General features: G+C 42.0%; 1 protein-coding gene across 1 annotated transcript in view; it reads right to left on the bottom strand.

The window, feature by feature from the left end:
* Positions 1–550: 550 nt before the first annotated feature.
* The window catches only part of LOC145405613 (uncharacterized), a 52,109-nt gene continuing 26,419 nt past the window's right edge, over positions 551–26,240 (bottom strand). The window contains exon 8 of the mRNA XM_080276939.1: positions 551–567. Within this exon, the coding sequence (XP_080133065.1) occupies positions 551–567 (17 nt within the window). The remainder of the gene's footprint in view (positions 568–26,240) is intronic.

The raw sequence follows: 26,240 nt of genomic DNA, 5'->3' as shown, positions 1-26,240 counted from the left end.
AAGGGTGGTGAGCATCAGGGAACGGACTTGCTTTCCAGTCTGTGCCCCATGTATGAACAGAGTATACTGTATAGCTTGCAAGTCGTACTCTCTACATAAGTGCATGTCTTATGAGGTTATATATGGATGCAATTATGTTTATATTTCTTGCAATTTTGGTATAGCAACATATCTATCTCTAATAACACTTTATGTAGGTTGCAACAGTGGTTTCTCAGCTTCTCAGTTTTGCAAATACCGTATATATCGCACCTATTCTGCAGCTTGGGTTTAGATCTGTACATGTCTTCCCCTCCCCCCTCTAGCACACACACACACACACACACACACACACACACACACAGCAATTTTCTCTCGTCTCCTCCACCGTCTCTCTATACATTACCAAACTAGCAGTATCAAACATTCTCAATCCATCTGCCCTCCCTATCCTTTGTCTGTCTATAATCTCTGGGGTGAGTACATGAACCTTTGTACTTTATGATGTAATGGTACGGGACGACATAATGGTCAACACCTTAGATAGCTTAAGTACTATAGCTAAAAGGAATTATAACCTGATGTAACCTGCAGTAATGGTACAAAAAGTTACACAAGGAATCTGTAACAAGTTGCCAACTCTGCAACACTAAGAGTACTGTACATATCACAATTTTGTATCTTTTGGCCAAGCACGTAGCACTATCATAGCTCTGTACATATTACAAAATGCTCTAACACTAATGGGACCTTACATACTATAACTTTGTAATAAGTGGACAAAACTGTAATGGTTAACTTGTAGCTAATATGTAATTTTTAAGTTGTCTGGATACATATAATTTACAGTAATATAATAATGAATAGTGTGTAAGTTGTAGCAAAGTTGTAACACTGCAGTGGTACCGTACACACAATTCTGAACCACAGTGCGTGTACTATGACGCAGTGGACAGTGTAAAGCTTCATCACTCACATTATTACCAACTGTAACAATGTACTGTCCAACAGCACAAAAATTATGCATTATGGTAGGTAAAATGTAATGTTTAAATGTCAAGGATAGCATTAACGGTCTCTTATTACAATCTTACTACCATGAATCGGCAAAGAATATAAAGCTGAATATGTAATAATGTTTGCAATGTAATGTGTGAATCAGGAATTATCTACCTATCAATCTATCTATCCACACGAATCTACCAAGACAAGGACCCTGAGCTGGGAATATCTAAAGATCTAAGTAACATGATATGGCCTTTGTGATGCAAGATTGAAGGAGGAGGAGGAGAGGGGGGAGGAAGAGAGGGGGGAGGAGGAGAGGGGGGAGGAAGAGGAGGAAAGGAAAACGAATATGATGATGACGACGATGATTTAACAACATATTTTTAAAAAGATAAGCAGCTTAGGAGAACCAGTGAAAAGTCTAGGGATGGAGGTGGGTATGTGAAGAGTAGTTTCGAATCCTGGGTATGGGGTGGTGGTGGTGGTGGTGGTGGCAGGGGAGCGGGAATTACTAAATTAAAAAAAGTTTGGGGGTTAACGACAGCCTGTGGAAACTGGTGCTAAATGGACAACTGGAGAGAGGGAGAAAGGAGGAGGAAAGGAAAGACGGAAAAAGAGAGGAAGGCAGGAAGGGAATGAAACAAAGGCCAATATATACATTAATATATATACAGTATATATTTTTATATGAAAATAATGATTACTTGGGGAGAAATGGAGAGTATGAAAATGAGGGTAGTCATGAAATAAGGTAGAGAGAGAGAGAGAGGGAGGGAGGGGGGGCATGAGATGAAGGTAAACAAATGTAAGAATGTGTGACAGAAATGAAGGAAGAGCAGAAAAAGTGAGAATTAAGAGAGGGCGAGAGGGAGAGCAACAGGCGACTGGGCTGAGCAACAGAATAAGCGATGAGAGAGAGACTGGAGAGGAAGGAGGGGGGAGGGAGGGATTGTGATCAAAGACGTGGCACAGATAATGGTTGGGTGGCGAGGGAGGAGGGAGGAGGAGGTAGAGAAGAGGGAGGGAAATAGAGGGATGGAAGGGAGTGAGATGGGAGGGAAGGAAGAAAATGGAGGGAGGGTAGGAATGTGGGAGTGACTGATGGATGGGAAGGACTGAGGAAAGAATGGAATAGAGGGAAGGGAGTGGTGGAAGAATGGTAGGGAATGAGGTGGGAGAAAGGAAGGAAGGAATAGAGGAGAGAAGGAATAAAGGGAGGAGAGAAGGAATAAAGGGAGGAGAGAAGGAATAAAGGGAGGAGACGGCAGGAAGAGAAGGAACGGTAGGACAAACAAGAGGGTAGGGGAAGAAGGGTGGTGACGGGAAGGAAGAGAGAAAGGAGGGTAGGACAGAGGGAGAGGAAAGGAAGAGAAGAGGGGAGGGGATGAGCGAGAGGGATAAGGGAGGAGTGGAGAGACGAAAAGGTGAGGGAAGTGAAGAAACATAACGACACGAATAGGGAAGGCAGGCAGATGAAAAAATGGACAGATATAGCAATAAGATGGATAGAGATAGATAGATAGACAGATAGATACACACACACACACACACACACACACATTGAGAGAGAGGGGGGGGGTAACTTTCCTTCCTCCGGCATTATAATTATATCCCTCTTTCTTCACCTGTATGGTTTGTATTCAATTACGCATCCTTTATATCCTACCCTATCCTCTTCTTTTCAATCACGTCCTACCCTTTCCTATTTTATTAAATCGTATCCTATCCCATTCTATTATCCTACTGACGCACGTTCCCCTCTCCTCTATCATATCGTAACTTCTCCTGTTCCATATTATTTCCTCATCCTATCCTGTCCAATCTTATCGCGTTCTCTCCTCTCCTGTCCTAACCTCCACTCACTTTTCTCTCTATCGTATCCAAACTTTCTCTATCCCGTTTCTTATCCTACCCCATCGTCTCCTATCCTCTTCTAGCCTACCCTCTGAGCTCGCATCGTACCCTACCCCATTCCATCCCACCTCATCCCATCCTCTCCTCTCGTCCTCCGTTGTCCTATCCTCTGCTCTTCTATTCAACCCCATCCCTCAATTAACTCTCACCCATGAGGTAGTATATGCTGTATTCAATAACATTCTGGTCTTTGTAAACACGTTCTCTCTCTCTCTCTCTCTCTCTCTCTCTCTCTCTCTCTCTCTCTCTCTCTCTTTCGGGGGGAGGGGGTATTACAGAACAAAACGAGGCAAAATGATAGAAGTTAGACAAACACAAAGAATGTTAACTGACACGGGGATTGTAAGACAGCGCGCACGCGGGGGAAGGGGGGTAGGGAGTGAGAGGGACATGAATCAAGATCAAACAGAAGACAATAGAGAATCGCAGAGACCCGGATCGTCCTCTGTCAGCAGAAAAATGGAGGGAGGGAGGAAGGGGGGAGAACAGTTAAAGGGAAGGAAAGAGGGAGAACGGAGGAAGGGAGAGAATGAGAGGAGGAGGAGGAAGGGAGGGTGAAGGAAAAGAGGGAGAACAGAGAATGGAAGAGAAAGTGAGGAAGATAACAGACACATGCTTCAAGATCCGAGAGAACACAACAGAAAATCGCAGATCTGGATTGTTCGTTGCCGGCGATTAAAGAGAGAGAGAGAGGGGGGGGGACGGTGAGGGGGAAGGAAAGGCAGGAGAGGGGGAAAGAATGACACGAAGGGACGGGAAAAAGGAGGGAGAATTTTGAGACAAGGAGTGACAAAGGAAGTTTAATGGAACCAGCGAGGCAAGAAGGCATGAAAAGGAGAACACGAGGAAGGGAAGAAATAAGAATAGAGGGAAGAGGAGGAGGTAGTGGAGAGGGAAGGAGTGACGGAAGAAGGAAAACGGAAGGAAGAAGGAAAGGAAAAGGGGAACGAATGAAGATGAAAATGGAAGGAGGAGGTGGTGGGGAAGAGGAGGGAGGGACGGAGACAAGAGACAGACACACATGCGACAGGATTAGAGATATGGAAAATGAAGAAAGGGGGAAGGAAAGGGAGGGAAGGACGAAGCAAGAAAATGGAGACAAGATAGAGGAAAAGGAAGGAAGGAAGGAAGGAAGGAAGGACAGGACAGGACAGGATGAAAAAAGTGGAACAAGCGACAGATACGAGAGGGAGAATATGAGAAGAAGTGATAAAGTAAAGTGAAGGCTGGCAGGGAGGAAGGGATGGGAGGGAGAGGAGGAGGAGGAGGAAGGTAAGAAGGGGAGGGAGAATGAGGGAGGAAGAACGGTGCATGAGATGGAAAGGGACGCAGAAAATGACAGAAAAAAGGGAGGTAGAAGAGGAGAATCGAGGGAGTGAGAGTAGAAAGAACAGATGTGAAGACAGAGGAAGAAAACTTGAGAGAGAAAGAGGGAAAGGAGGTGGAAGGGAAGCAGAAAGGGAAAGAAAAACGAGGAAGTACAGACTGGAATGAAGGGGAAGAGACAAGAGGAAAGAAATGTTGGAGGGGAAGAGAGAGAGAGAGAGAGAGAGAGAGAGAGAGAGAGAGGGAGAGGGAAGGGGGGGGGGCATAACTGAATCAAGAATGAAAGATGCATGAAGACGTATGAAGAATGAAAGCCGGAATGAATAACTACATTACTGTGCCTCAATCAAGGCTCCACGCACTGGTCTTCGAGTTAGTACTCTCTCTCTCTTTCTCTCTCTCAACTTCCCTTAATCAGTCCTCGTTGTCTCCCTGCCTACCTACCTCTTCTACCCCTTGCCTCCCTCCCCCATCTCTCTCTCTCTCTCTCTCTCTCTCATCCTTTCAATTTTATAGCGTATTTTTCCTATTTTAATTACCTTAGGCCTAGGGAGATTTCGAACTGGACGAGTCAGGCAAAGCTTCCATTATTTCCCTCACTACAAGACCGCTCTCCGGAACCTGTTAAATGATATGGCAGTAGCAATAACAATATATAATAGGTCTTCGAGTTTATTCCTATTTATCTCACTCCTCACCACAGCTTTTCAGCCTCCTTCCCCACCTTCCTTCCTTCTTGCCTGCCCTACTCCTTACCTCCCCTCTTCCCAATCTCCTCCCCCAACTCCTTCCCTTCCTGGCCACCCTACCAACACCACGGGGTGTAAATTAATCCCTCCAACAAAACTCTTTCATAGACTGTTTATTTTTAACATGCATATTATGTACACAGACGACACACATGTCATAAAGACTTTGTAGTTACTTGTAGAGAAGTATATTTTAGACTTGTGGTCGAGCGGCTTTTATATCTTGTAGTAGTTTCCCCACCAGATGTCATGTAGTGACGGGAGAGGTAAAGAATAGTATGGGACTATTTTTATTTGTCTTGGAAATATTAAACAGGTATAATAGTATAAGTCCTGGGTAGCTACCTCCCTGTCTCGCTATCTCTCTCTCTCTCTCTGTTCTAAAGCTAATCTCCGTCTCGACCTCTCTATAGGGTCGCTTGTCTCCTTCTCCTCTCTTTCCTCACATCTCGTGTAGTAGGGTGTGTGTGTCACGTATCTTCCTCATGGCAACAGAACTTTCTCACGAGAGGACTGCTGACAGCTAACTGAATCATCTCCTTACTGGCCGCTGTCGTCAGCTTTCCTCCGTGTAAGCGTTTAGCGCTGCTCGCTTCTCGCAAACACAACACCTTCTCATCATTTGACTTCCTGCTTCTATCTGTTTCTCTATCTATCTATTTATCTATCTATCTAGTATGATTTGCAATTATAATATGGAGACCTACCACACACACACAACCAACTTCCTCATCTCCCTAATTGTCTTCCTGCCTTCCTCTATACCTCTCCCTCCCTGCCAACACGGTGGGAGTCTAATCAGTGACGATTCAACTAACCAATACTGTTAATAAACACAATTTCATCCATCGACCGAAACTATCACAACAATCCTGTCTTTATACATACACACACACACACACACACACACACACACACACACACACACACACGTACAGACATGTTCATACCTCTCTCACCAACCCCGCCAACACCGTGGGGCCTAATTAATGAGGATCCAACTACCCAGAAGTCAAGAAACACATTTTCCTCCAGCCAAGAAAACTCACGATACTCAGATTTTTCACCCACACGCGAGCGCACATAAAAAATCCAGCTCACACACACACACACACACACACACACAGTAAAAAGATCAAAACCAATACAGTGGTGGATCGGAAACCCTAGAAAAAGAAGATTCAAACTTATTTTTCCAGAGTTCACCGACCCTTTCCCTTCCCTCCACACTTCCCGGCCCGATGTTGACTTGTTTTCTGCGCCGCGTCTTTTGTTCCGGGATCCTGCGAGGTCTGAAAAGTGGATCTTGCGTCGAACTGGATCCCACTTTAATCCCATCTCTCTTCTTCGAGTTTTATCTCTTTCAACGTAAGTCGCTCCCCTTCCCTCCCTCCCTCCCTCTCTCTCTCTCTCTCTCTCTCTCTCACGCACACACACACACACGAGTATTATGCAAACGAGATTATAAAGCTGGTTGACCAAAGAAACTGCCTGGCTGCAAGGTAAACTCTGTGTGTGTGTGTGTGTGTGTGTGTGTGTGTGTGTGTGTGTGTGTGTGTGTGTGTGTGTGTGTGTGTGTGTGTGTGTGTGTGTGTGTGTGTGCTTTATTTACCTAAGTTTCCGCTAAAATTTTAAAAGTACGGATCTGTTTCGTTCAATTTCGAACCCTTTACTGCCACTAATCCAAAGACTACTAATTGAAAAATAAAATCAGCCTAGTTTACGATATATGAACAATCTATGACGTTTTATGTTTATGTATGGTAAATAAGTTTTCATCTGAAAGAACTGGATCTCTCCCTAAACTTGCAAACTAACACGAGGTTGCATGAAATTAGCTGAGTCTTGGTTATGAGGCGGGAATCGGTCTTCTTGGTTACCTGACAAAGCAACCTTCCACTCTCACCACTCTTAATCATCAACCAAGCTAGAAGAAATGTGGAAGCTTTTGTCAGGCTAAACGCTATAGTGATGCTGTTGGTGTGGTGGTATTGCGGTGTGTGGTGCTTAGAACAAGGAACATTTAACCCACTCGCGGTCGTAACAACTCTAATACGGTTGACATCAAACGATTTTATTCAGGAGTGACTATGAAGAGTGAGAAAGCGTTACGGTAATACTCTCACTACTAACCCTTCCTAATACGGTTCACAACAGACGATTTTAGAGAGTGAGAATTAAGAGGCTGAAGGTGTTATTACTCTTACTATTAACTCTCTCTTGCTCGGAACAACTCTAAGTACTGACAGCCTATATATTCTATATCGGATATCACAAAACTATTTCATTCAGCTGAGAATGGTACCCAGGAGCTTGAGAATATTGGAGGCGTTACGAGTTGTTTGGAAACCATCTCAATCACATCAGTCCAGGTAAGCCCCCCTCCTTCTCTCTCCCTGTTGTCCGTTTATATCATTTTAGTACCAACATATTTTAAATTAGTAACAAACAAGACGACTATGTAGTGTAATCAACATAATAAACTGCTAAGGAAAAGTTGCTACGAACGTCCCTTGCGACCCAGTCATGGATGGAGTAGGGAAGGATAGACATAAAGGACAGATGGAGAGGTGGGTGGAAGAGAAAGCAAGGTGAAATGTACTATACAAATACGAGACAAGCAAAGGTCTTGGACGAGAAGTGCAACGAGAGATATAGGGAGGGGCAAGAAGAGGGAGTGAGAAGAAAAAGGATGAAGGGGGAAAGGAGAATGAGGGTGTTATGTGATGATGGGAAAGCAGAAAGTCAAATCAAGCAAGAGGCAGGGAAGGAGAAAGAGAGGACAGAGATAAAAGAGGGTGTTACGGAAGAGAGGAAGACAAGAAGGCGAGAAATGGAACGGGAGGAGAGAAAAGGAAGGATGACATTAGCTATATGGGAAGAAGAAGAAAAGTAAAGAACATGAATGGGAAAGAAATGTATATGGTGAGAAGAGAGAGGCAGAGGAATGGATGAAGAGAGATACAGAGGAAAGGAGAGAGGGCAGGTAAGAAGGAAGGAAAAAAGTGGAATAAACATGCAGAGAAAGAGATATCGTAGAAAATACGGAGAAACTAAGGAAAGAAGGAAGGGAGGAAGAAAAAGCACAGAGCGAGAAAAAGTTTGAAGCCGGATAGTGAAGGAACAAACTAGAAAGTACGAAATAAATGGAGAAGAAAGGAAATCCAAGAGGAAATGAGAATTTCAGGCCGGTATGGGAGATAAGACGTTCTCGTAAATGCTTTAATCTCTCCCCACCATTACCGGTACTATAACTGGCAGGGGAGAGAGAGAGAGAGAGAGAGAGAGAGATAGAGAGAGAGAGAGAGAATGGGAGGAAAGTGGGAGGAAAACGGAAAGGGAGAAAGGGGGCAACAGGAAGAGGAAAAGGTGAACAGGGGGAGAAGAAAGGGTGAAAAAATGGGAGGACAGGGTGAAAAAGGGCGGAGAGGATAGAGAAAAAGGAAGAGGACAGGGTGAAAAGGGAAAGGACAGGATGAAAAGGGAGAGGATAGGGTGAAAAGGGGGACAAGGACAGGGTGAAAAGGGGGACAAGGACAGGGATAGAAAGGGGGAGGATAGGGTGAAAAGAGGGGACACGATAGGGTGGAAAGAGAGGAGAGGATAAATTGAAAAGGGGGGAGGACAGGGTGAAAAAGGGGAGGACAGGGTGAAAAGGGGGAGGATAGGGTGCAAAGAGGGGAGACGATAGGGTGAAAAAGGGAGAGGACAGGGTGAAAAGGGCAAAGCAACAGATGAAAGAATACAAAGAGATAAGAAATTGCAGGGAGAGAGAGAGAGAGAGAGAGAGAGAATATGGCACAGAAGCCCTACCTCGATGTTAGCCTGGGGATACGGGAAGTAATCTGGATGTCTTCCCTTCCTCAGCCAAACAGGCAGGGAGGGGGCAGGATAAGAGAGCGAGAGGCAGGATATGCTGTGAAGTAGGAAGGGAGAGGAAACGAGGCAGTGGAAGAGAGACTCTGTGTGTGTGTGTGTGTGTGTGTGTGTGTGTGTGTGTGTGTGTGTGTGTGTGTGTGTGTGTGTGTGTGTGTGTGTGTGTGTGTGTGTGTGTGTGTGTGTGTGTGTGTGTGTGTGTGTGTGTGTGTGTGTGTGTGTGTGTGTGTGTGTGTGTGTGTGTGTGTGTGTGTGTGTGTGTGTGTGTGTGTGTGTGTGTGTGTGTGTGTGTGTGTGTGTGTGTGTGTGTGTGTGTGTGTGTGTGTGTGTGTGTGTGTGTGTGTGTGTGTGTGTGTGTGTGTGTGTGTGTGTGTGTGTGTGTGTGTGTGTGTGTGTGTGTGTGTGTGTGTGTGTGTGTGTGTGTGTGTGTGTGTGTGTGTGTGTGTGTGTGTGTGTGTGTGTGTGTGTGTGTGTGTGTGTGTGTGTGTGTGTGTGTGTGTGTGTGTGTGTGTGTGTGTGTGTGTGTGTGTGTGTGTGTGTGTGTGTGTGTGTGTGTGTGTGTGTGTGTGTGTGTGTGTGTGTGTGTGTGTGTGTGTGTGTGTGTGTGTGTGTGTGTGTGTGTAGCAAATAGAAGCCTTATTTCAACTGTTCTATGACGTAAATATCAGAGTTGGGGATGGGTGGTGGGGGAGCTGAATGGAGTCGGCTAACAGAAAGGGAGTTTTAAGAGACGAAAGTCTTTGATTCCACCCTGCTTAGAAGAGCTTTTATGCTGAGCGAACCTTCCTACGACACACACACACATGAGAGCTTCACAAGTTAGTAATAGAGAGAGAGAGAGAGAGAGAGAGAGAGATTAATGCTAAAGAATGAAACTTCCAATATGTACAACAGAAAGATTATACGAGTTTCATTAAAAAAAAGTGACTGTAAACGAAACATGGATAAAAATTACACTGGGGAGAATATCGAATGAAACGAAAAAAGGCAGAAGGATCGAATGGATATAAATGAAGAAGAAACAGCAGAGAAGTAAAATGAAGGATTAAACTGGGGAAATAAGATGTTTAGGGAGAGCAACAGAATCAGACATAGATAAATAAATTAATATTGATGGACAGGCACTGATACAGATAGGAAGTTAGACACAGACATACTGACTGACAAATACATACAGTAGTTTGAGGCGTGCATGTATTAGTGTGTGTGTGTGTGTGTGTGTGTGTGTGTGTGTGTGTGTGTGTGTGTGTGTGTGTGTGTGTGTGTGTGTGTGTGTGAAAACGGAAGAGCGACACTAATAGAAGAGGAAGAGGATGACGATGAAGACAGAAAACGAAAAACAATGATGAGTAACGAAGAGTAAAAGCAAGAGTAATAGTTGGGTAGGGAGTAGGGAACGGGAAGAGGGAGGTGAAATATAGGTTGAGACTGAAACCGACTGATTTCCCAAAAGCCTGCCTAACATCACACCCTGGTCAGATATATCACATTCCACACACTACTCCACTTGACTCCCTTCCACTCCACAATCCTCGTCACATTATTCTACTTCATTCTACCCTTCCATTTTTCCCAGCATGCATGGTATCACTGTATCACATACCCCACTTCATTCCATACAGAACTAGATCCTATCCCTACACTCCCACACACTGCTCCGCTCCGCTCCACACCACACACCACTAAAACCACTTCACGTCATATACCGTAACTACCGAACACAGTAAATCCAAAGAGTTTCTCTTGAGATGAATGAAACTTCCTGGCAATAGTGAATAACTAATTTGCACAAACAAATAGAGAGAGAGAGAGAGAGAGAGAAAGAGAGAGAGACCTCCTCTGCTCCTCAAAACTAAGCCCCAACTAATCTAAAATAATGATTTTTTTTTTTTCACACTGATTTAACACAGCCAGCGAAGAAAGCAGGGCAGATTTTGGTTGTGTTCCTCAGCCTGTCCTTGTGTTGTGGCTCTCAAGTTTAAAAAGTCTTCGTTCAGACACTATACAGTAGTACCTTCAAGTGACCCAGATTTCCGTCCCGTTGCAGCTTAGTTCAACAGAGCTCAGGGACAGAAAAAGTGCTTATGGCTCTACATCACTTCCATAACACTTCGTGACTAGCATCATAAACTCTTGTTAATCTATTGTCATAACACAGCATTTACGATGGAGATGGTAATTTTAGTCCAACTTGACTTAAAAAGGCCATAGCTACTCAAGAACGTCCTGAAAGCGGGTGACACCCCTGTTAATTCATTCTTGCCGCTACCAGACGATTTTATTCAACTTATGAAAGTCCTCTCGCTCTTGTTACCTTAACCTAGCCTAAAACTGCCTCTGTCCATTCTGAATGCTGAGCTGCAACAACTGATTAACAAGAATATGATGCTAGTCAGAAAAAGTGTTATAATTACAGTCATAATACTGTCTTAGTCTGCCACTGAAGCACGTGAAACAGCTGTCAAAAACCGAACTCTAAGCCAAGTCAAGATGAATAGGGAACTGCTATTTAACCAACACCTCGTTCGCAGATCTATCCCTAGCTGATTAAAATGGTTTGGGGACGTTTTATGTGAAAAAATAAATAAATAAACGTCCCTATTTTCAAAGGATTAATTACAATCGTCTGGAGATAGTGGTATACAGGCTGTAATCCTAGGCTCATCTAAACATGAGCCCGGTGGACTGCAGGCTGAACCTATCTTCCTCCTACAGTCAACCATCCCTCTTTTGTAGGTATAAGGGGAGGAAGTTGAGTTGAAGGATGTTTGCATAACCGGGCAGCGGAGTAACCTGGTTTTATCTGTGCCAGCACATGCAGGCATCCCTCTACACGATAAAAATATATATATTCTTAGGCTAAAGAGTCTGACTGAATTTCGTTAAACTGCTGAGCCAGCCATATCCACCAACTACCTCGCTTTATTTAATGGTGCGGCTATTATATTTTATCACTGACTGGTTCACTGGATGAGAGAGAAATTAGGTCATTATGTCTTAAAAACGTGTGTGTGTGTGTGTGTGTGTGTGTGTGTGTGTGTGTGTGTGTGTGTGTGTGTGTGTGTGTGTGTGTGAGAGAGAGAGAGTATCACAGGACGATTGTTTTTCTTCCTCTTCACAAAATCATTCGTCTTGCAGATTACCACTAAAGTTTATGGGTTACAACTTAAACACGCAGCCATTAAAGCCACCGCATACTGTCCCTCTTTTAAATCAATACGGTCAAGTTATTCATCACTAATATCCGTTCACTTTAACTAACTTAATATTGCCTCTCCTTTTTTAACTTTGACCTGTATCATGAGACTGACACTAGAGTAGGATGCTAGCCAGAGCAGTGCCATGGAAATGATGGTGATCCTTTAAGGGGGGGGGGGTCACTGAGCTAATGAAATAAGCTGGGAAAGAACAAAATTCTCCCCCTACTTACAGTAAATGAACTAGTTACATATCAAAGGAAAATCTACTCCAAGGGCTCATACCACTGCCAAATCCACGCAGCTTGCAATATCCTCTCCGAGAACAAAGCTTTAAATTAGAAAAGGGAAACAGACGCGAACTCCACCCCTCGTCCGCCATCACCGTAACAAATGACGGTCGCTCACTTTGTAAACAGGAGGGAATGAGGGGACAGAGTTTTTCTCTTCACGCTGGGCAAGTTTCACCACCACTGTCTGATCTAAATATACCTTCCTCTCTCTTCTCTGCGAGGAAAAATGATACGAGGGAATACGAGATGATATTGGAATGATGCAGCTTCCCCCCCCCCCTCTTTTTTTTTCCCCGAACGGGGGATGGGGATGAAACTAGGAGACTGAGTTTACTGTTTACGCAAGACCAATTTCACCATTCTGGATCGAAAAATATCCTCCTCTCTTCTATGGGGAAGAGGATAAATTAAATGAGGGCATATGGTATTATAATGGAATGGTGTGAGTTCCCTTTTATCCGGAGGGGAAGAGGGATAAAACTAAGAGATGGACTTACTGTGTACGCAAGACAACCAGTGTTCGACGTAAAATAACCTTCCTCTCTCATCTGATAAATTAAATAAGGAAAGCTTTTTTACGCCTGACAAACTTCATCACCACAGCGCTGCATCTAAAAATACCTGCCTCGCACCTGACTACAGGGTGAACTAATGAGAAAAACGGGGATACCAGTAGAATGATGATTTTTTTTTTTTCCCTTGGGGGTTCGAAGGAGGGGCGAAGTATTCTCTTAACGCTATACACATGTCGCCAGTCTTGGAACTAAAAATACCACCCCCTCTCACCTTGCTTGGAGGTATATCAAATAGGGGAACAGTCGAAATATCAGAGTGAATGACTGTCAGGAGTGGGTGGGGGTAGGGCACGAGGGATCTGGGTTTACTGTTTACGCCAGACAAATATTTCACATTGCTGGGACTAAAAATATCCATCCCGCTGTTGCCACCTGTCTTAAATGGCTAGAAGACAGTATGTAAAGGGCAACTGGGAAAACACTACGACAATAAGCAACCCAATGAAAAACAAAAATCTTTAATCTACACAAAAATTACGGCATTTTTACTTTCGTCTTTACACTTTTGTGGTTTATCGAGAGGGCTATATCACCCCCCCCCCCCTTCTCTCTCTCTCTCTCTGTAACTACCTAGGGACTAAATTAACGGCGGAACGAGATATCCGAAGGGTGAATGCCTAAACTAATAAAAAGTCTATCTTCAGAAATATCCCGTGGTGCTGATAACGGTGGTCCCTTTATTGCTACCTGTTATAAAAATACGTATACAGTTCATCGCTCCTTCCTCTTTATTGGATTGGGAGTAAATTTAAAGGGGGAATCGGGTAAATATTTACTACATGCATGAATGGACCTACCTGATATTAGTAAAAACGTATGAGGGTAGACGGTGTGTGTGTGTGTGTGTGTGTGTGTGTGTGTGTGTGTGTGTGTGTGTGTGTGTGTGTGTGTGTGTGTGTGTGTGTGTGTGTGTGTGTGTGTTAAATTAACTACCAATTAAAACCAGTGCTACCTAAAAATATATTGTATGGTTTCACCCAAATATAAACTCCATTAATCCTTCACTCCAATTGATCAGGTGACAAATTAACTGAGGGGCAGAAAAAGTGGAAACAAAAATGGTAGAGAGAGAGAGAGAGAACCATGACATCATTAATTTTATCCCTTCCCCTCTACTGATCCTTCCAAGGCGGGGTAAAAGTGATGCTGGTGACAAGAATACAAACTGGGTCACTGGATTCAAGGAGATGAAACTGAAGACTCACCATTATTTAAGATTAACTACCTTTCATAAGTACACTCACGCCGTTACATCAGTTCATTATAAACACCCACTACAGCTTACCCTCCTTTTACACACCCAACCGTGCACTAGTTTACATAACCTGGTAAGATGCCTGAACTATTCACGGTGAACCATATTTAACGCTCCTCTTACACTCCCCGCAGCGACTTCCTTAGCGTTTGCAGTTTCCATCCATCAATGTTTTTTCCCTATTCCCCACTGCCACAACCACATCCACACCAGCAAACTGAGCTGTATGAGCAACACGTAAGATTTCGCATGTGAATTTCTAGTTGAGCGCTATTTATGAACCGCCCTGTATAGGTAGTTATTAGGGCCTGTAGTTACATGACCTGATAACTGAACATAAGAATATCCATTGTTTAAACTTTGCTACCTCAGAGCTGCACAGTTACGTAACCTATACTCTTCATACTCTAACCTGGCCTAAAGCTGCCATCCATCCATCTTCACTGCTAAGTTGTAACAGATTAACTCTTAGAATGTGACGCTAATCACGAAGCACTAGCTGCTATGACATGAATATCGCTAGTAGTATACCACTGATCACAGGACAGTGTGGTGTGGGAAGTGCATGTGGTGTGGGAAGTGCATGTGGTGTGGGAAGTGCATGTGGTGTGGGAAATGCATGTGGTGTGGGAAGTGCATGTGGTGTGGGAAGTGCATGTGGTGTGGGAAGTGCATGTGGTGTGGGAAGTTCATGTGGTGTGGTACGGGAGAACATGAACGATACTAATTTTTTTAATGTGGTTTTGAAGAACTGCCACTACAAATGATAATGCTGAAAAATATCCTCATACTTGTGCATTTCAGGCCGCAAGGTCGGCTACTCAGGCAAACGCTTCACAAGAGGAACGTATTTTCTGCCTTGCTTCACAACGCAACACAAACACGCTATCTGCAGCCTCACAGACACGTTTACTTTTCAAAATTCGTGGTGTGCAGGAATTTACGCTGAGAGAGAGAGAAAGTGTGTGTGTGTGTGTGTGTGTGTGTGTGTGTGTGTGTGTGTGTGTGTGTGTGTGTGTGTGTGTGTGTGTGTGTGTGTGTGTGTGTGTGCTCAACATGACAAACCACATACAGTTTAAGGAGCGTCAAAAGCGAAATTAAAAACAAATATACAGCTATATTCCAATTCCCGCGTATTTTCCAAAAACAAATGACAAGCCTAACTTTGTACAGTACACACGAAGGAAAGTGTGTGTGTGTGTGTGTGTGTGTGTGTGTGTGTGTGTGTGTGTGTGTGTGTGTGTGTGTGTGTGTTCCTATGCTTTGGAGATTCCCGGGGATCTCTCTCCCTCTCTCTCTTTTTCCACTCCTGCTTCCAGTCAGACGCTATTTCCTCTTGTCTAGATCTCTTCCTTCCACCGCTCCCCCCCCCTCTCTCTCTCTCCTTTTTACATTCCCCTGTTCCATCTCAGTCGCCATTTCTCCTCTCTCTCTCTCTCTCTCTCTCTCTCTCTCCCCCAGCCGCTGAATCACTCCCCAAAGACCAGGCCATGCAACCCGGTCACGTTCACTGTTCTGACTTGTTAATACAAATAGATGCAGACAGATAGACAGATAGATATTTAGACAGACTGATAGATAACGGATTAGAATTTTGGGAGTTAGGTGAGTCAGATATGGAAAGACTGGAGAAGATCACCTTTTGGTAGATAAGATTCGCGTTGTTACTGCTTGGTTCATTACACTTTAAAAGATGGGAACACAGGCAGAGACATTAGCATAATTAATGAGTAAAAACTGATATTATAGGGAATAAAATTAACCGCTTCAACTAAAACATATCACTCTTGCACAAATCAGCAAATGAATAGATTAAAGAGGCACCGAAGCAGACTGGTGACAAATTTCAACGGTTACGCTACAAAAATCGGTAATCTGCAGACACCTATCTAGAGAAAGTTTGTTCTTACCTGACAAAACGAGGCCACTCCCACAGCGTGAATACAAAGTCGTGGCTGCTTGATATTAGATGAGCCTTCGTTGAGTAAGGTAGCGGTATGAGTCTCCTTGGTGTCTAGTCAACTCAACCTTGCTGGCTGCACCTGGCCATCAACTAATCTGAAAGGGGTTAGGGATTTTAGGTTTCATTATATGCTATCTCTACCGCAAGACATGTTAATAGAAGAGGCAGCCATAAACAAATCGTCTCCATGTCACCCTATCCTCCATCTGGCTGACCTTCCAATTCACCAATCTCAGTAATAAACTTCTCCATATCAAATCTCCATCTATTCCTATTTCCCCTTCCCACCTAACATACCCTCTCCTATCCAGTCTCTTATTCTCCACTCCCTTCACATGGCCCTTTAATCAATTCAAATGCTAAAAGAACCAACCACTCTCCTAGTTAGTCTCGTAGTCTCCATTTTCTCTGCATGCCGCCCTAATTCAAATGCTCAAAGAATAACTGAAACCTGTTATTAAGCACTCTTCAAAGGCAATAATTCTTTTTATCATATAAACTATAAAATAAAAAAAACTAATTAAGCAACTCTTACAGCCAACACCCTCATACCTGACGCTTTTCAATTACAAGTAAAAATGGGTATTTGCAAGATGAATTTTTCTAAAGCTTAATAGCCGCCAAGTGTAATTACGCCATTTTTAATTAATATACGTTTGCTCAAAACGTTCCGACTCTCTCTACACTGTACATACATAGATACACACATATTAATTTATTTATATCATATCAGTGACTGGTTAATACACACACACACACACACACACACACACACACACACACACACACACACACAACATTAATTAAGTTCTATTTACCGGCAAAAAAAAAAAAAAGTTAATATTAAAGCTAGGAATTTTGAACAGCACACATCGCAGCGTTCCGAAATTATTTCCTACCAGAAGTTTCAAATCTGCGGTGTGTGTGTGTGTGTGTGTGTGTGTGTGTGTGTGTGTGTGTGTGTGTGTGTGTGTGTGATTCCTGCAACTCAAGACATGTTATTCAGCTTGTCCCAATCAGCAGAGGCGTTAATGAAGGCTACATATAACCTTCCAACTCCCAGTCATAAAGCCTCGCCCGGAAAAAAAAAAAAAAAAGGCGATTAATTAGGTCGGTTAATTGAGTTTTTATTTTTTTACTTCCTCTTACACTCACATTTTTCAGGTAATATATGATTCTAAATATAAAAATAAAATTGCCATGTCTCAGGAAACGTTAAGATAGTATTCCTTAAAAAAAAAATCCAGTAGAGAAAAATATGTCATGACCACCCGCGAAATAAAGATGCTATTATGAGAGAGAGAGAGAGAGAGAGAGAGCGTAAACACACTCAAGATGATTAACTTCAAACCGTGGACATACCTCTGTATCTTACCTCTTATAAATTCTCTTACTCTCATTCCTACCTAAATATTTAATTCATGAAAGGCCTCTCGTACAGAAGGGGTTAATGAAGGCTGTATCAACTCCTCCTAAGCTGAATAAAATCGTCTGGAGGATACGAGAATAAATTGGTTTCCGGTGAATAATGTATTAGAGAACCACTTTCAATAAAATGAGGGTGCTTTTAAGTGTTGGAAAATGCATTATGTAATTTTAAGGAAATCAAGTGTTTCTCTCTCTCTCTCTCTGGTGCAATAAAGGCCAAGTCAATATCGTCAGAATTATTGCCATCAAGGCTACTAAATCCAATCGTGTGGTGCTACTAGTCTTAGTCTCTCTCTCTCTCTCTCTCTCTCTCTCTCTCTCTCTCTCTCTCTCTCCCCTTGCTTTTATTACATTCCTCTTCTGTCCCCTCCTCGTTTTCCCCTTTCTCTCTCCATTCCTTCCTGACTCATTAAATCCATTTTGCTTAACACTTGCCACTCTCATTACACATATGGCTGCCTGCAACCCAACTTCTCCCATATGAGCCTAAAATAATGACAGGAAAACCAATCACTCCCCCCCCCCTCTCTCTGGTGTGGGCAGACAAGATCACCAAGCCTTGTCATTCGTCTGATCACTCACACTAAAAGTATTCTCACTCGCACTCTTAATTTAATCTTGTTCCACTGCTTTGAAATGTTGAATTTGCTCTCATTGTTGAAAACTGCTTTGATTTGTATATTACGTTCAGGTTTAAGGAGTTAGGTTCCTCATGCAACTACCGTACAGAGTCACTTTCCCTTTTGGAGTTTTCAACACTGTACTCTCTAACCTGGTCTAAAACTGCCACCTTTCCATCTTCAAGCTGTAACCATATAATAATACCATTCTAGAGTATTATGCTGATCACACACACACAAAAGATATGCAGAAAGAATCCAGAGCCACAGTAGTCATACTCTGTCCCTGAGGTGCGTGAAACAAGTCTTGAAAGGACAAAAAATTAGAATTAGGGTGAAAGGACTGTAACTTCGGAATACTTTAACTTTCCTAATGTCTTTCGAGTAGCACTGAAGAGGAAATTTTTAAAGCATCCTGTAGCTATTTTTCAATGCTAAACACAGTTCCTAAATATGACTATCATCACAGACACCTCAATTTCACCCACGAATGGGGTGAAACATAGCCCAGACTGCAAGGGGGAAAAAAAAATTACACCAGAGGAAACTAACGAAAAAAGTGCCAAATTAAATGGGCCACAATCATTCGCCAACCATTCAGGCCCCGCTAAATAAAATCTACTGGTGTGGCAACTTATACAATACCCCAGAACATGAAAAAAGAATAATTGGGACAGGAAAATAACCATGACTACCCTAACAAGTACCCTGTTTATTTCCAAGAAGGCGAGTAATAAGCAGGGACGGTATTTACAACGTTTCCTAAGCTGAAATTTCGATGTGATACTGAATACACTCTTCCCTTCACTTCTATTGCTACAAAACACTTCATGAATAAAACCCATTTTCTAAGTGGCATGGGAGGCTTCATAACACCGATTCCTCGGCGATTTATTTGGCCTATTGTTTCTTTATATTCTCACGAGCCTTACGTACTGTACAGACCGTAGTTTTAACGTTATTTATACAAGAGGATACTGTGGTCATACTCAAAATAAATCGCAAAGGATGGGGAGCTCCGACGTCTGTTACTTAAAATACGAACCTAAACCAAAATCACATCAAGACATGAAAAATAAATATATGCTCAACACTACATAACCAGCTATGGAGACTTACTTCTCCTCCAAACAACTTTAAGACCCTTGATAACTGCAGCTCAGGAGTCTAGCCAGCCATCCAGTGACTCTGAACTAGAGTTGAGGAAAACATGTAGTAACGCTCAGGACTAATGATTTCCGCGGAATTGTGTGTGTGGGAGGGAGGGGGAAAGGTACTCAGCTGAAATATATGAAGTTTTACACGTATTTTTTACGCTGTTAGGTCTACCTTTGCTATTTACTCCTTTTCCTGTTAAATTTCTTCTTTCTTTTATACATTTTCCAATAATCTCTCATCTAACCCCCTAATATATTCTCTGCTGTCACATTGCTTGCTTTTACATTCACTGTCAATTCTTATATTTTAATAATTTCAGTTCTGTGCCACTTACATAATCGCCCTCGTTGTTTCTCAGTTCTATCGCTTTAATGTACTCTCATGTTAATATTTTCCTCTAATACTCTTATTCAAATTCTAAATATTTGTTCTGTTCTTCCATTTTCACATATCTGGTTATCAGTCTGTCTTCCTCTTATCTTCCGTCCTTTTGCAAAACCTGGATTCTGGTCTAATGATTTCCGGGGAATTCTGGGAGGAAGGATTTCTGTTTCATGCTGTTTCCTACAAAACATGTTATACAAGTACTCCGTCTGTGTGTGTGTGTGTGTGTGTGTGTGTGTGTGTGTGTGTGTTTCTCAGTAACCATCTTTCGTCTTGGCCCTTCCGTGGCACATTTATGCTTCTCCTTTTAAACTCTATTTTCAGTTTCTTAGCTCTATCCTAATATATTCTCTAACATTCAGGCCATTTACTCTAACCAAGAAACGTAGATCCGGCGTGTAGCTGAGTGAAATCAATCGGAAAACTCAGAATTTCCAAGTTTATAATTTTTTTTATGAAACCATCCTCCATTCTTGAACTTTCCTTGGCATATACCTACTTCTCAATATATATGTTTAGTTTCTACCTTGTGTCCCGCTCTGATCTACCTTACAATCATGAGTTTAGCTACAGAAACAAATAATCCAAGCAAAACTAAGCGAAAAACATGTCCACACGAAAAGTATAAAGGGGTGGCAGTTGATACAGTTAAAACTAGGTCCCAGATATAGGTTCTAACTGTACATTCCATTTTCAAACAGTTTCCCCTTTCCATCCCACTCCATTTCACCTTCCCAGCATCACCAACATTTAACCTACCCGAGTAACAGAATCGGTGCAAGACTAATAGAAATTGTACCTTTACCAGCGAAGATGTCGATAGAAAGATACAAACTGGCATATTCATTCTTCATTTGACATCATTTTCAAGTTTTTTAATTATATCCGTCTATAATCTCATGAACCACGAATATTTATTTAATCTTACAAAAATACAGAAACGGAAAGAAACTGAGCGGAAATCTTGCCTTTACAAACGAAAAAGAGAAAATAGCAGAAGCTTATTTCTACTCTTCATTTTATACCCCATTTCAAGGCACTTTCCCAGTTCCAACTCGCTATATTCTCTCTCAGGCACCAAGACTGCTTAATTTACACGAGAAACATACAGTCGGTGCTCAATTGAGTGAAATTAACGCGCAAAACAAAGACTTTCCGAGTACCATCATTCTATCCTCTATAACTGTCTTCCATTTTTAAACCTCCCGTGGCATTTTCCTACTTCGCCTTTTATACTCTTTTTCAAAACATTTTTCCCTCTATTCTGCCTCACATGCATCACGAATGCCTAAATCTAATAAATAACCGTAAAACCGATGCGCAACTGAGTGAAAAATATCCTCAAAACAGAATTTATCTATTTCAAACTTCCGTAATGATCTTCCATTCTAGAACTTAATGTTGCATATTCCTACTTCTCGTTTCATAGTCCATTTACAAACATTTTTCCCCGTTCTCTCTCTCTCATTATTCCCTCTCAACTACCACGAATATTTAATCTAACCGAGAAACACATAATCGATGCAAAAACTGGCGGAAATCCCACCTTTAGAAGCGAAAATTGATGAAGAGGGATGCCGACTCCGACAATTCCCGTTTTTCATTTTTCACACTACTTGCCTGTTCTGTCCTTCGCTATTCTAACTCCTAAGCATCACGACTACTTCATATAATAGAGAAACACAGAACTGGCACGAAAATGAGTGAAAATCTTACCTTTATGGCCGAAAATTGGATAGCGGGGAGGAAAGACGCCACCGCCATCACACGTGCACGAACTGAAAACAAAAGACGTTCGCCTGAGTGGCTCTCGAGATCCGGTAACACGTATTTAGCGATATTTATAAGCCCATTATACCTCAAACAATCTTATGCACGTCACTGATGCAAACAATGTCGATATTACAACGATATAAATAATATACACGAGAGTATTAAGATGCGGGAGGCAAAATAAACAGCAAAATAATGTTACTGACCGTTTGAAAATTTAAACTGAAACGGATATAACAAAGCTGCATCTGAATTTCTGTATACCTGTACAGAATATTTAATACGGCTTTTGCTTTTATACCTGGGAGTTCACTTACATGAATATCCGTTGTTTTATAAGTAAAACCACCAACTTGGACTATAACATAGCGGCTTCTGAGTTCAACAAGCGTGATTTTCTTAGTTTATAATATACTTGTACGAACAACCTAAACGATCCTCTTTTGTTTCGTGACTATGAACTGTAATTATTTCTTTATTTGTGAATATATGTAAACCCTGGTAAACCACAAAGCTGCAACCAGATTTCTAAATGCAACAGTTTTAAAACTGCTTAGCTTTAATAAGTGAAAGCAAAATCATACATATCCTTTTCCTTTTGTTCATATAAGCTGTAAACAGAGCTATAACTGGATATCAACTTGCAGGAATTTTAAAACTGTACTGCTTAGCTTTTAATACCAGCAGTGGGAATGATGGTAGTATCTTTTTGTTACACACTCAACTGATGTAGAATTCTGAAACCGTTACTCACATTCCAATCGCTTCAGTCTTTTTGACTAGTGCTATCTCCCTTGGCTTTCATATATAGCCTTTCATTTTAAATATATACTGCTCTCTCTCTCTCTCTCTCTCTCTCTCTCTCTCTCTGACACACAAGAAAATGGAGGCTTGGCTATTGAGGTGGGAGCTTTGTGTATGTTACCTATATTACTCCCGCAGACAGATATGTAGATTGACATACATACATACAGACAGACACATTCATAGATACTCATACACAGATAGACTGATAGATATACAGCAGCATCCCTTTCAAAATTAGAGTGCACACAGAAATACACCTATAACAGTAATCTTTTCATTTTCATATTTCACGACTCATTAGCTGGGTCTGGCCCTTGGTTTTTCTCGGTAAGAGCTGGAAAGAAGTCACTGATATACTCCTTTTGCACTAAATTAGCCCTGATTTTGATCTTTAAAAAAATTGCAAAGGAGAGAGAGAGAGAGTCGTGTTCTCATAAGCAACAAAAGTATTGGGTTAGATTCTAGATTACATTAAAAACAAAAGTAAAATGTCTTATACTTAGTCACTGTCTTTACCCTTTTCAGTGTGATGATGCCTGATGTTATGTTTCCTTACTAGTCCCCAACACGATTCTCTTCACCTTGAGGAAGATCACGTGGGACGGGATGATGCTGCTTGTTTCACATCTCTATCTTGTTTTATTCACCTTGAGGCAGACCAATTGGAAGGGGTTTATGCAGCTGTTTCACCTCTCCATTTTGAAGTCTCTCCAGTGACGAATGCAGTGGTCTGGAAAAGCATATATTAAAAAATGTGTAACTAAATGTTTAATCACGGGGCAATATGAGGTTCAGTAAACCATATAAAAAAGCTACAAGCAGGTTTTGGGTTGACATAGGGTAGAGAAGTAGACGACAGAAAACAGAAATGTATGTCTTTTATTAGTTCCCTAAGTCTATCTCCCCATCTATTCTATCTATCTACAGTTAAGGCGCCTTAATCCCAAATGGGGTAGCCATAAACGAATCGCCTTCTTGTCATTCTTCCTCTTTTGCAAACGTGATAAACACAACCTTGAGCGTTGTGAGGAACACACTGAGGTGGTTTGGCCATGTGGAGAGGATGGAGGGTGAAAGACTGACGAAGAGAGTGTATGTGAGTGAGGTGGAGGGTGGAAGAGGGAGGGGGAGACCGAGGATGAGATGGAGGGATGGGGTGGAGAGGTATATGAGAGAGGGGGATGTGAGTTGGGAGCAGGGCAGTGAAATGGCGGGGGACAGGGCGACTTGGAGGCGATTTGTTTGTGGCCACCCCAAACGGGATTGAGGCGTCTGGCAATAGATAGATAGATAGATAGATAAACACAACTACACTCTTTACTTGCTCAGTGAGTGCCGCCTCTCCGTGTTGAATGCAGTTTTAACAATAGGTTGAAACCAGGATGAGAAAGTGCTGGGGAAAGGATGAGGTTGTAGCATTCAAATTCTGCCACTGAGCTACGAGAAATAAGCTGCAAAAGGACGAAAACCTGGGCCAAGGTGAAAGAACCGTAGAATAACTCAGTATGTATCAAAACTGAGTGCCTTTCTTTCACGCCTCGAACCACATCAAATTTCGAAGTTCCTCAAAAACTCTATAAAACCATGTGAAAAAAAAAGCCAAATTTCTCCTTCCCTGCCTTTGATCTTGTACCCAAAGTAAATATTTCAGTAGTTACCGAGAAGCTGTCTGTAAATTCTTCCCACATAGTCACTACCGCAGTTTCTGGGAAGTTTGACAGATTCTGTAAACTCTGTAAACATAATTTCCTAACTTTCCGATCACCGCCTTTCATCTCGTACCCGAAATTGAATCTGGCTTGAGATTGGCTATTTCACATGGAGTGGGACGCCTTCACGTGGTGGGACCGACAAGCCAGTAATGAAGTTTAGGGAAAAAAAAAAAAAAAAAAAAAAAATAGTTTTCCAAGTGCTGCAATTATTTTCCTGTTAACGATTTTTAAGCATGTGCACAAGAAGGCTTCACCACTTCCTGTCCCCCCCAGTACAAGCCAATCTCCACACAGAGGCCAGGCATACAACTCCTGGCCCAAGTTCAAAAGGAGACTGCTTTAAGGCCTGAGGGAAGCTGAGTACACACCTAACCTAACTGGAAAAATACTATTATACACATAGCAGTAAGTAGCCTGACAATGGTGGTGATAGTAGTAGTAGTAGTAGTAAAAATCGCGTCTGTTCTTTGCCTGTTCATCTTGCCTGTAAATAATCACATAGAACAGTGGAAGGAATGCGAAGAGGAAAAGGAAGAGGAAGAGAAACAGGAGGAGAAGGAGGAGGAATAAGAGGAATGGGACAGGAAGAAAAAGAAAAGAGCAAAAGGCTGCAGATGCCGAGGAACGAACATGTTACTGACAGCTTTTCTCATCTAGAATATAAATTTTAAACTATGTCCTCCACACTCCAAGCAGCTTTCCTTTAAAAATGTGCAGAAGTTTATTTTACTTTATTCTTTATATTACTTTACCCTCTGGCAGGAACTCCGTCACATGCTGTAAAATGAGGGAAAAATGACTAGTGGGTTGTCTCACTTCAACACGGGGTACAGAAGGAAGGGTTTGGATAATGCTCCTGATTCTTTTTGAGGTTTTTGGTGGCACTGTAAATTAATGGTGATTAAACGTACTCATCATCATCATCATCATCTTCATAACCATCATCATCAATCACCATCATCATTATTTCAACCTTTATTCTAACCTATGCAGTTTTTCTTAAACTGGCCAACTGTCCTTCTTTTACAATTAGCATTAGTAAAAAATATTATCATATGCAGAGAAATTCTAGTCCTTCACCTCATCATCACCATTTTCATCATCACCATCATCCCAATGCTTATAGGAACCTGTGATTATTTACATTAACCTTTCTTAAACGACCAGCCTGTCCTATTTTACACCATCATCATCATCCCAACCCTCCTGACCAATGAAGAGATGGGGTGAGGTGAGAAATAATAAAAAACGCACAAAATTAGACCTATCAAACAGAATACGGCAGGTCTTCCCAGATAGGCCACACATTCACCTATTAATCCAAAACTTTAAAATCTTATGCTTTGTTTTACTGTTCTTATACCAAACAGTAACTTTAACCGCCCAGATTAGGCCTATCAGAAACCAGTCACTGATAACCCTTTGTCAAGCTGGGCTCTTTCTCTGAATCACATCGTTTGTATTAGTCACAAAAATGATTCACTAGCCAGAAAAATTACTCAAGTGACTGAAACAGATATACAGACTGATAAGAGACAGACAGATAGTTAGATAGACTGACAGACATGGATTAAATTATTTAGTGTAAAATACGGAAGCGGTCATTTGCCTCAGAGGAGTAACCCTTTCAATGTGTTTTTTTTTTTAGCTTTTTCTTGAGGTAATCAGATAATTATATTCTATTGACGAAAGGCCTCTCATAATGAAGGGGTTTACTTTGGCTATATCTAACTCCTCACGTTTGACGAGTATACGCTAGACAAAAAAATATCTATACACACCACCTGGAGATGGCAAGAATAATTAGAAGGATGTCTCAGGGAGTCAAGGGGGTTAAGAATATATGAAACTACCGAGGAAAGATCATGGCCACGCATTATCCAACAAGAACGCAGATATATGGACATACAATCATCAGCTCAGTACAGGAAACATCCTAAAATCCTAGGTTAGTAAGCTGGTACGTAGGTAGGTAGGTAGGTAGTTAGGTTGGTAGAAGGTATGTAGGAAGGCAGGGAGGTAGGTAAGCAGGTAGGCAGCTAAATACGTAAACAAGGAAGAATATATTTAAGTAACCTGCCCCACAGAATTGAAATCAGGTCTCAGTATTTTAGTAACAAACGGGATCCCTGCAAGCCTCGGCATTGGGTATCGAAAGCCTATACCAATCTATATCCACTGCCGAACTCACCTTATTCCACTTCTATCTCCCAGAGCTGGAGAGGG

Source organism: Coenobita brevimanus, chromosome 67 (assembly GCF_032717465.1).
Source record: "Coenobita brevimanus isolate Jiangsu-jjx chromosome 67, ASM3271746v2, whole genome shotgun sequence".
Lineage (NCBI taxonomy): Eukaryota > Metazoa > Arthropoda > Malacostraca > Decapoda > Coenobitidae > Coenobita > Coenobita brevimanus.
The sequence above is the reverse complement of the archived record's forward strand: the minus strand, read 5'-3'. Positions and strand labels throughout refer to the sequence as shown.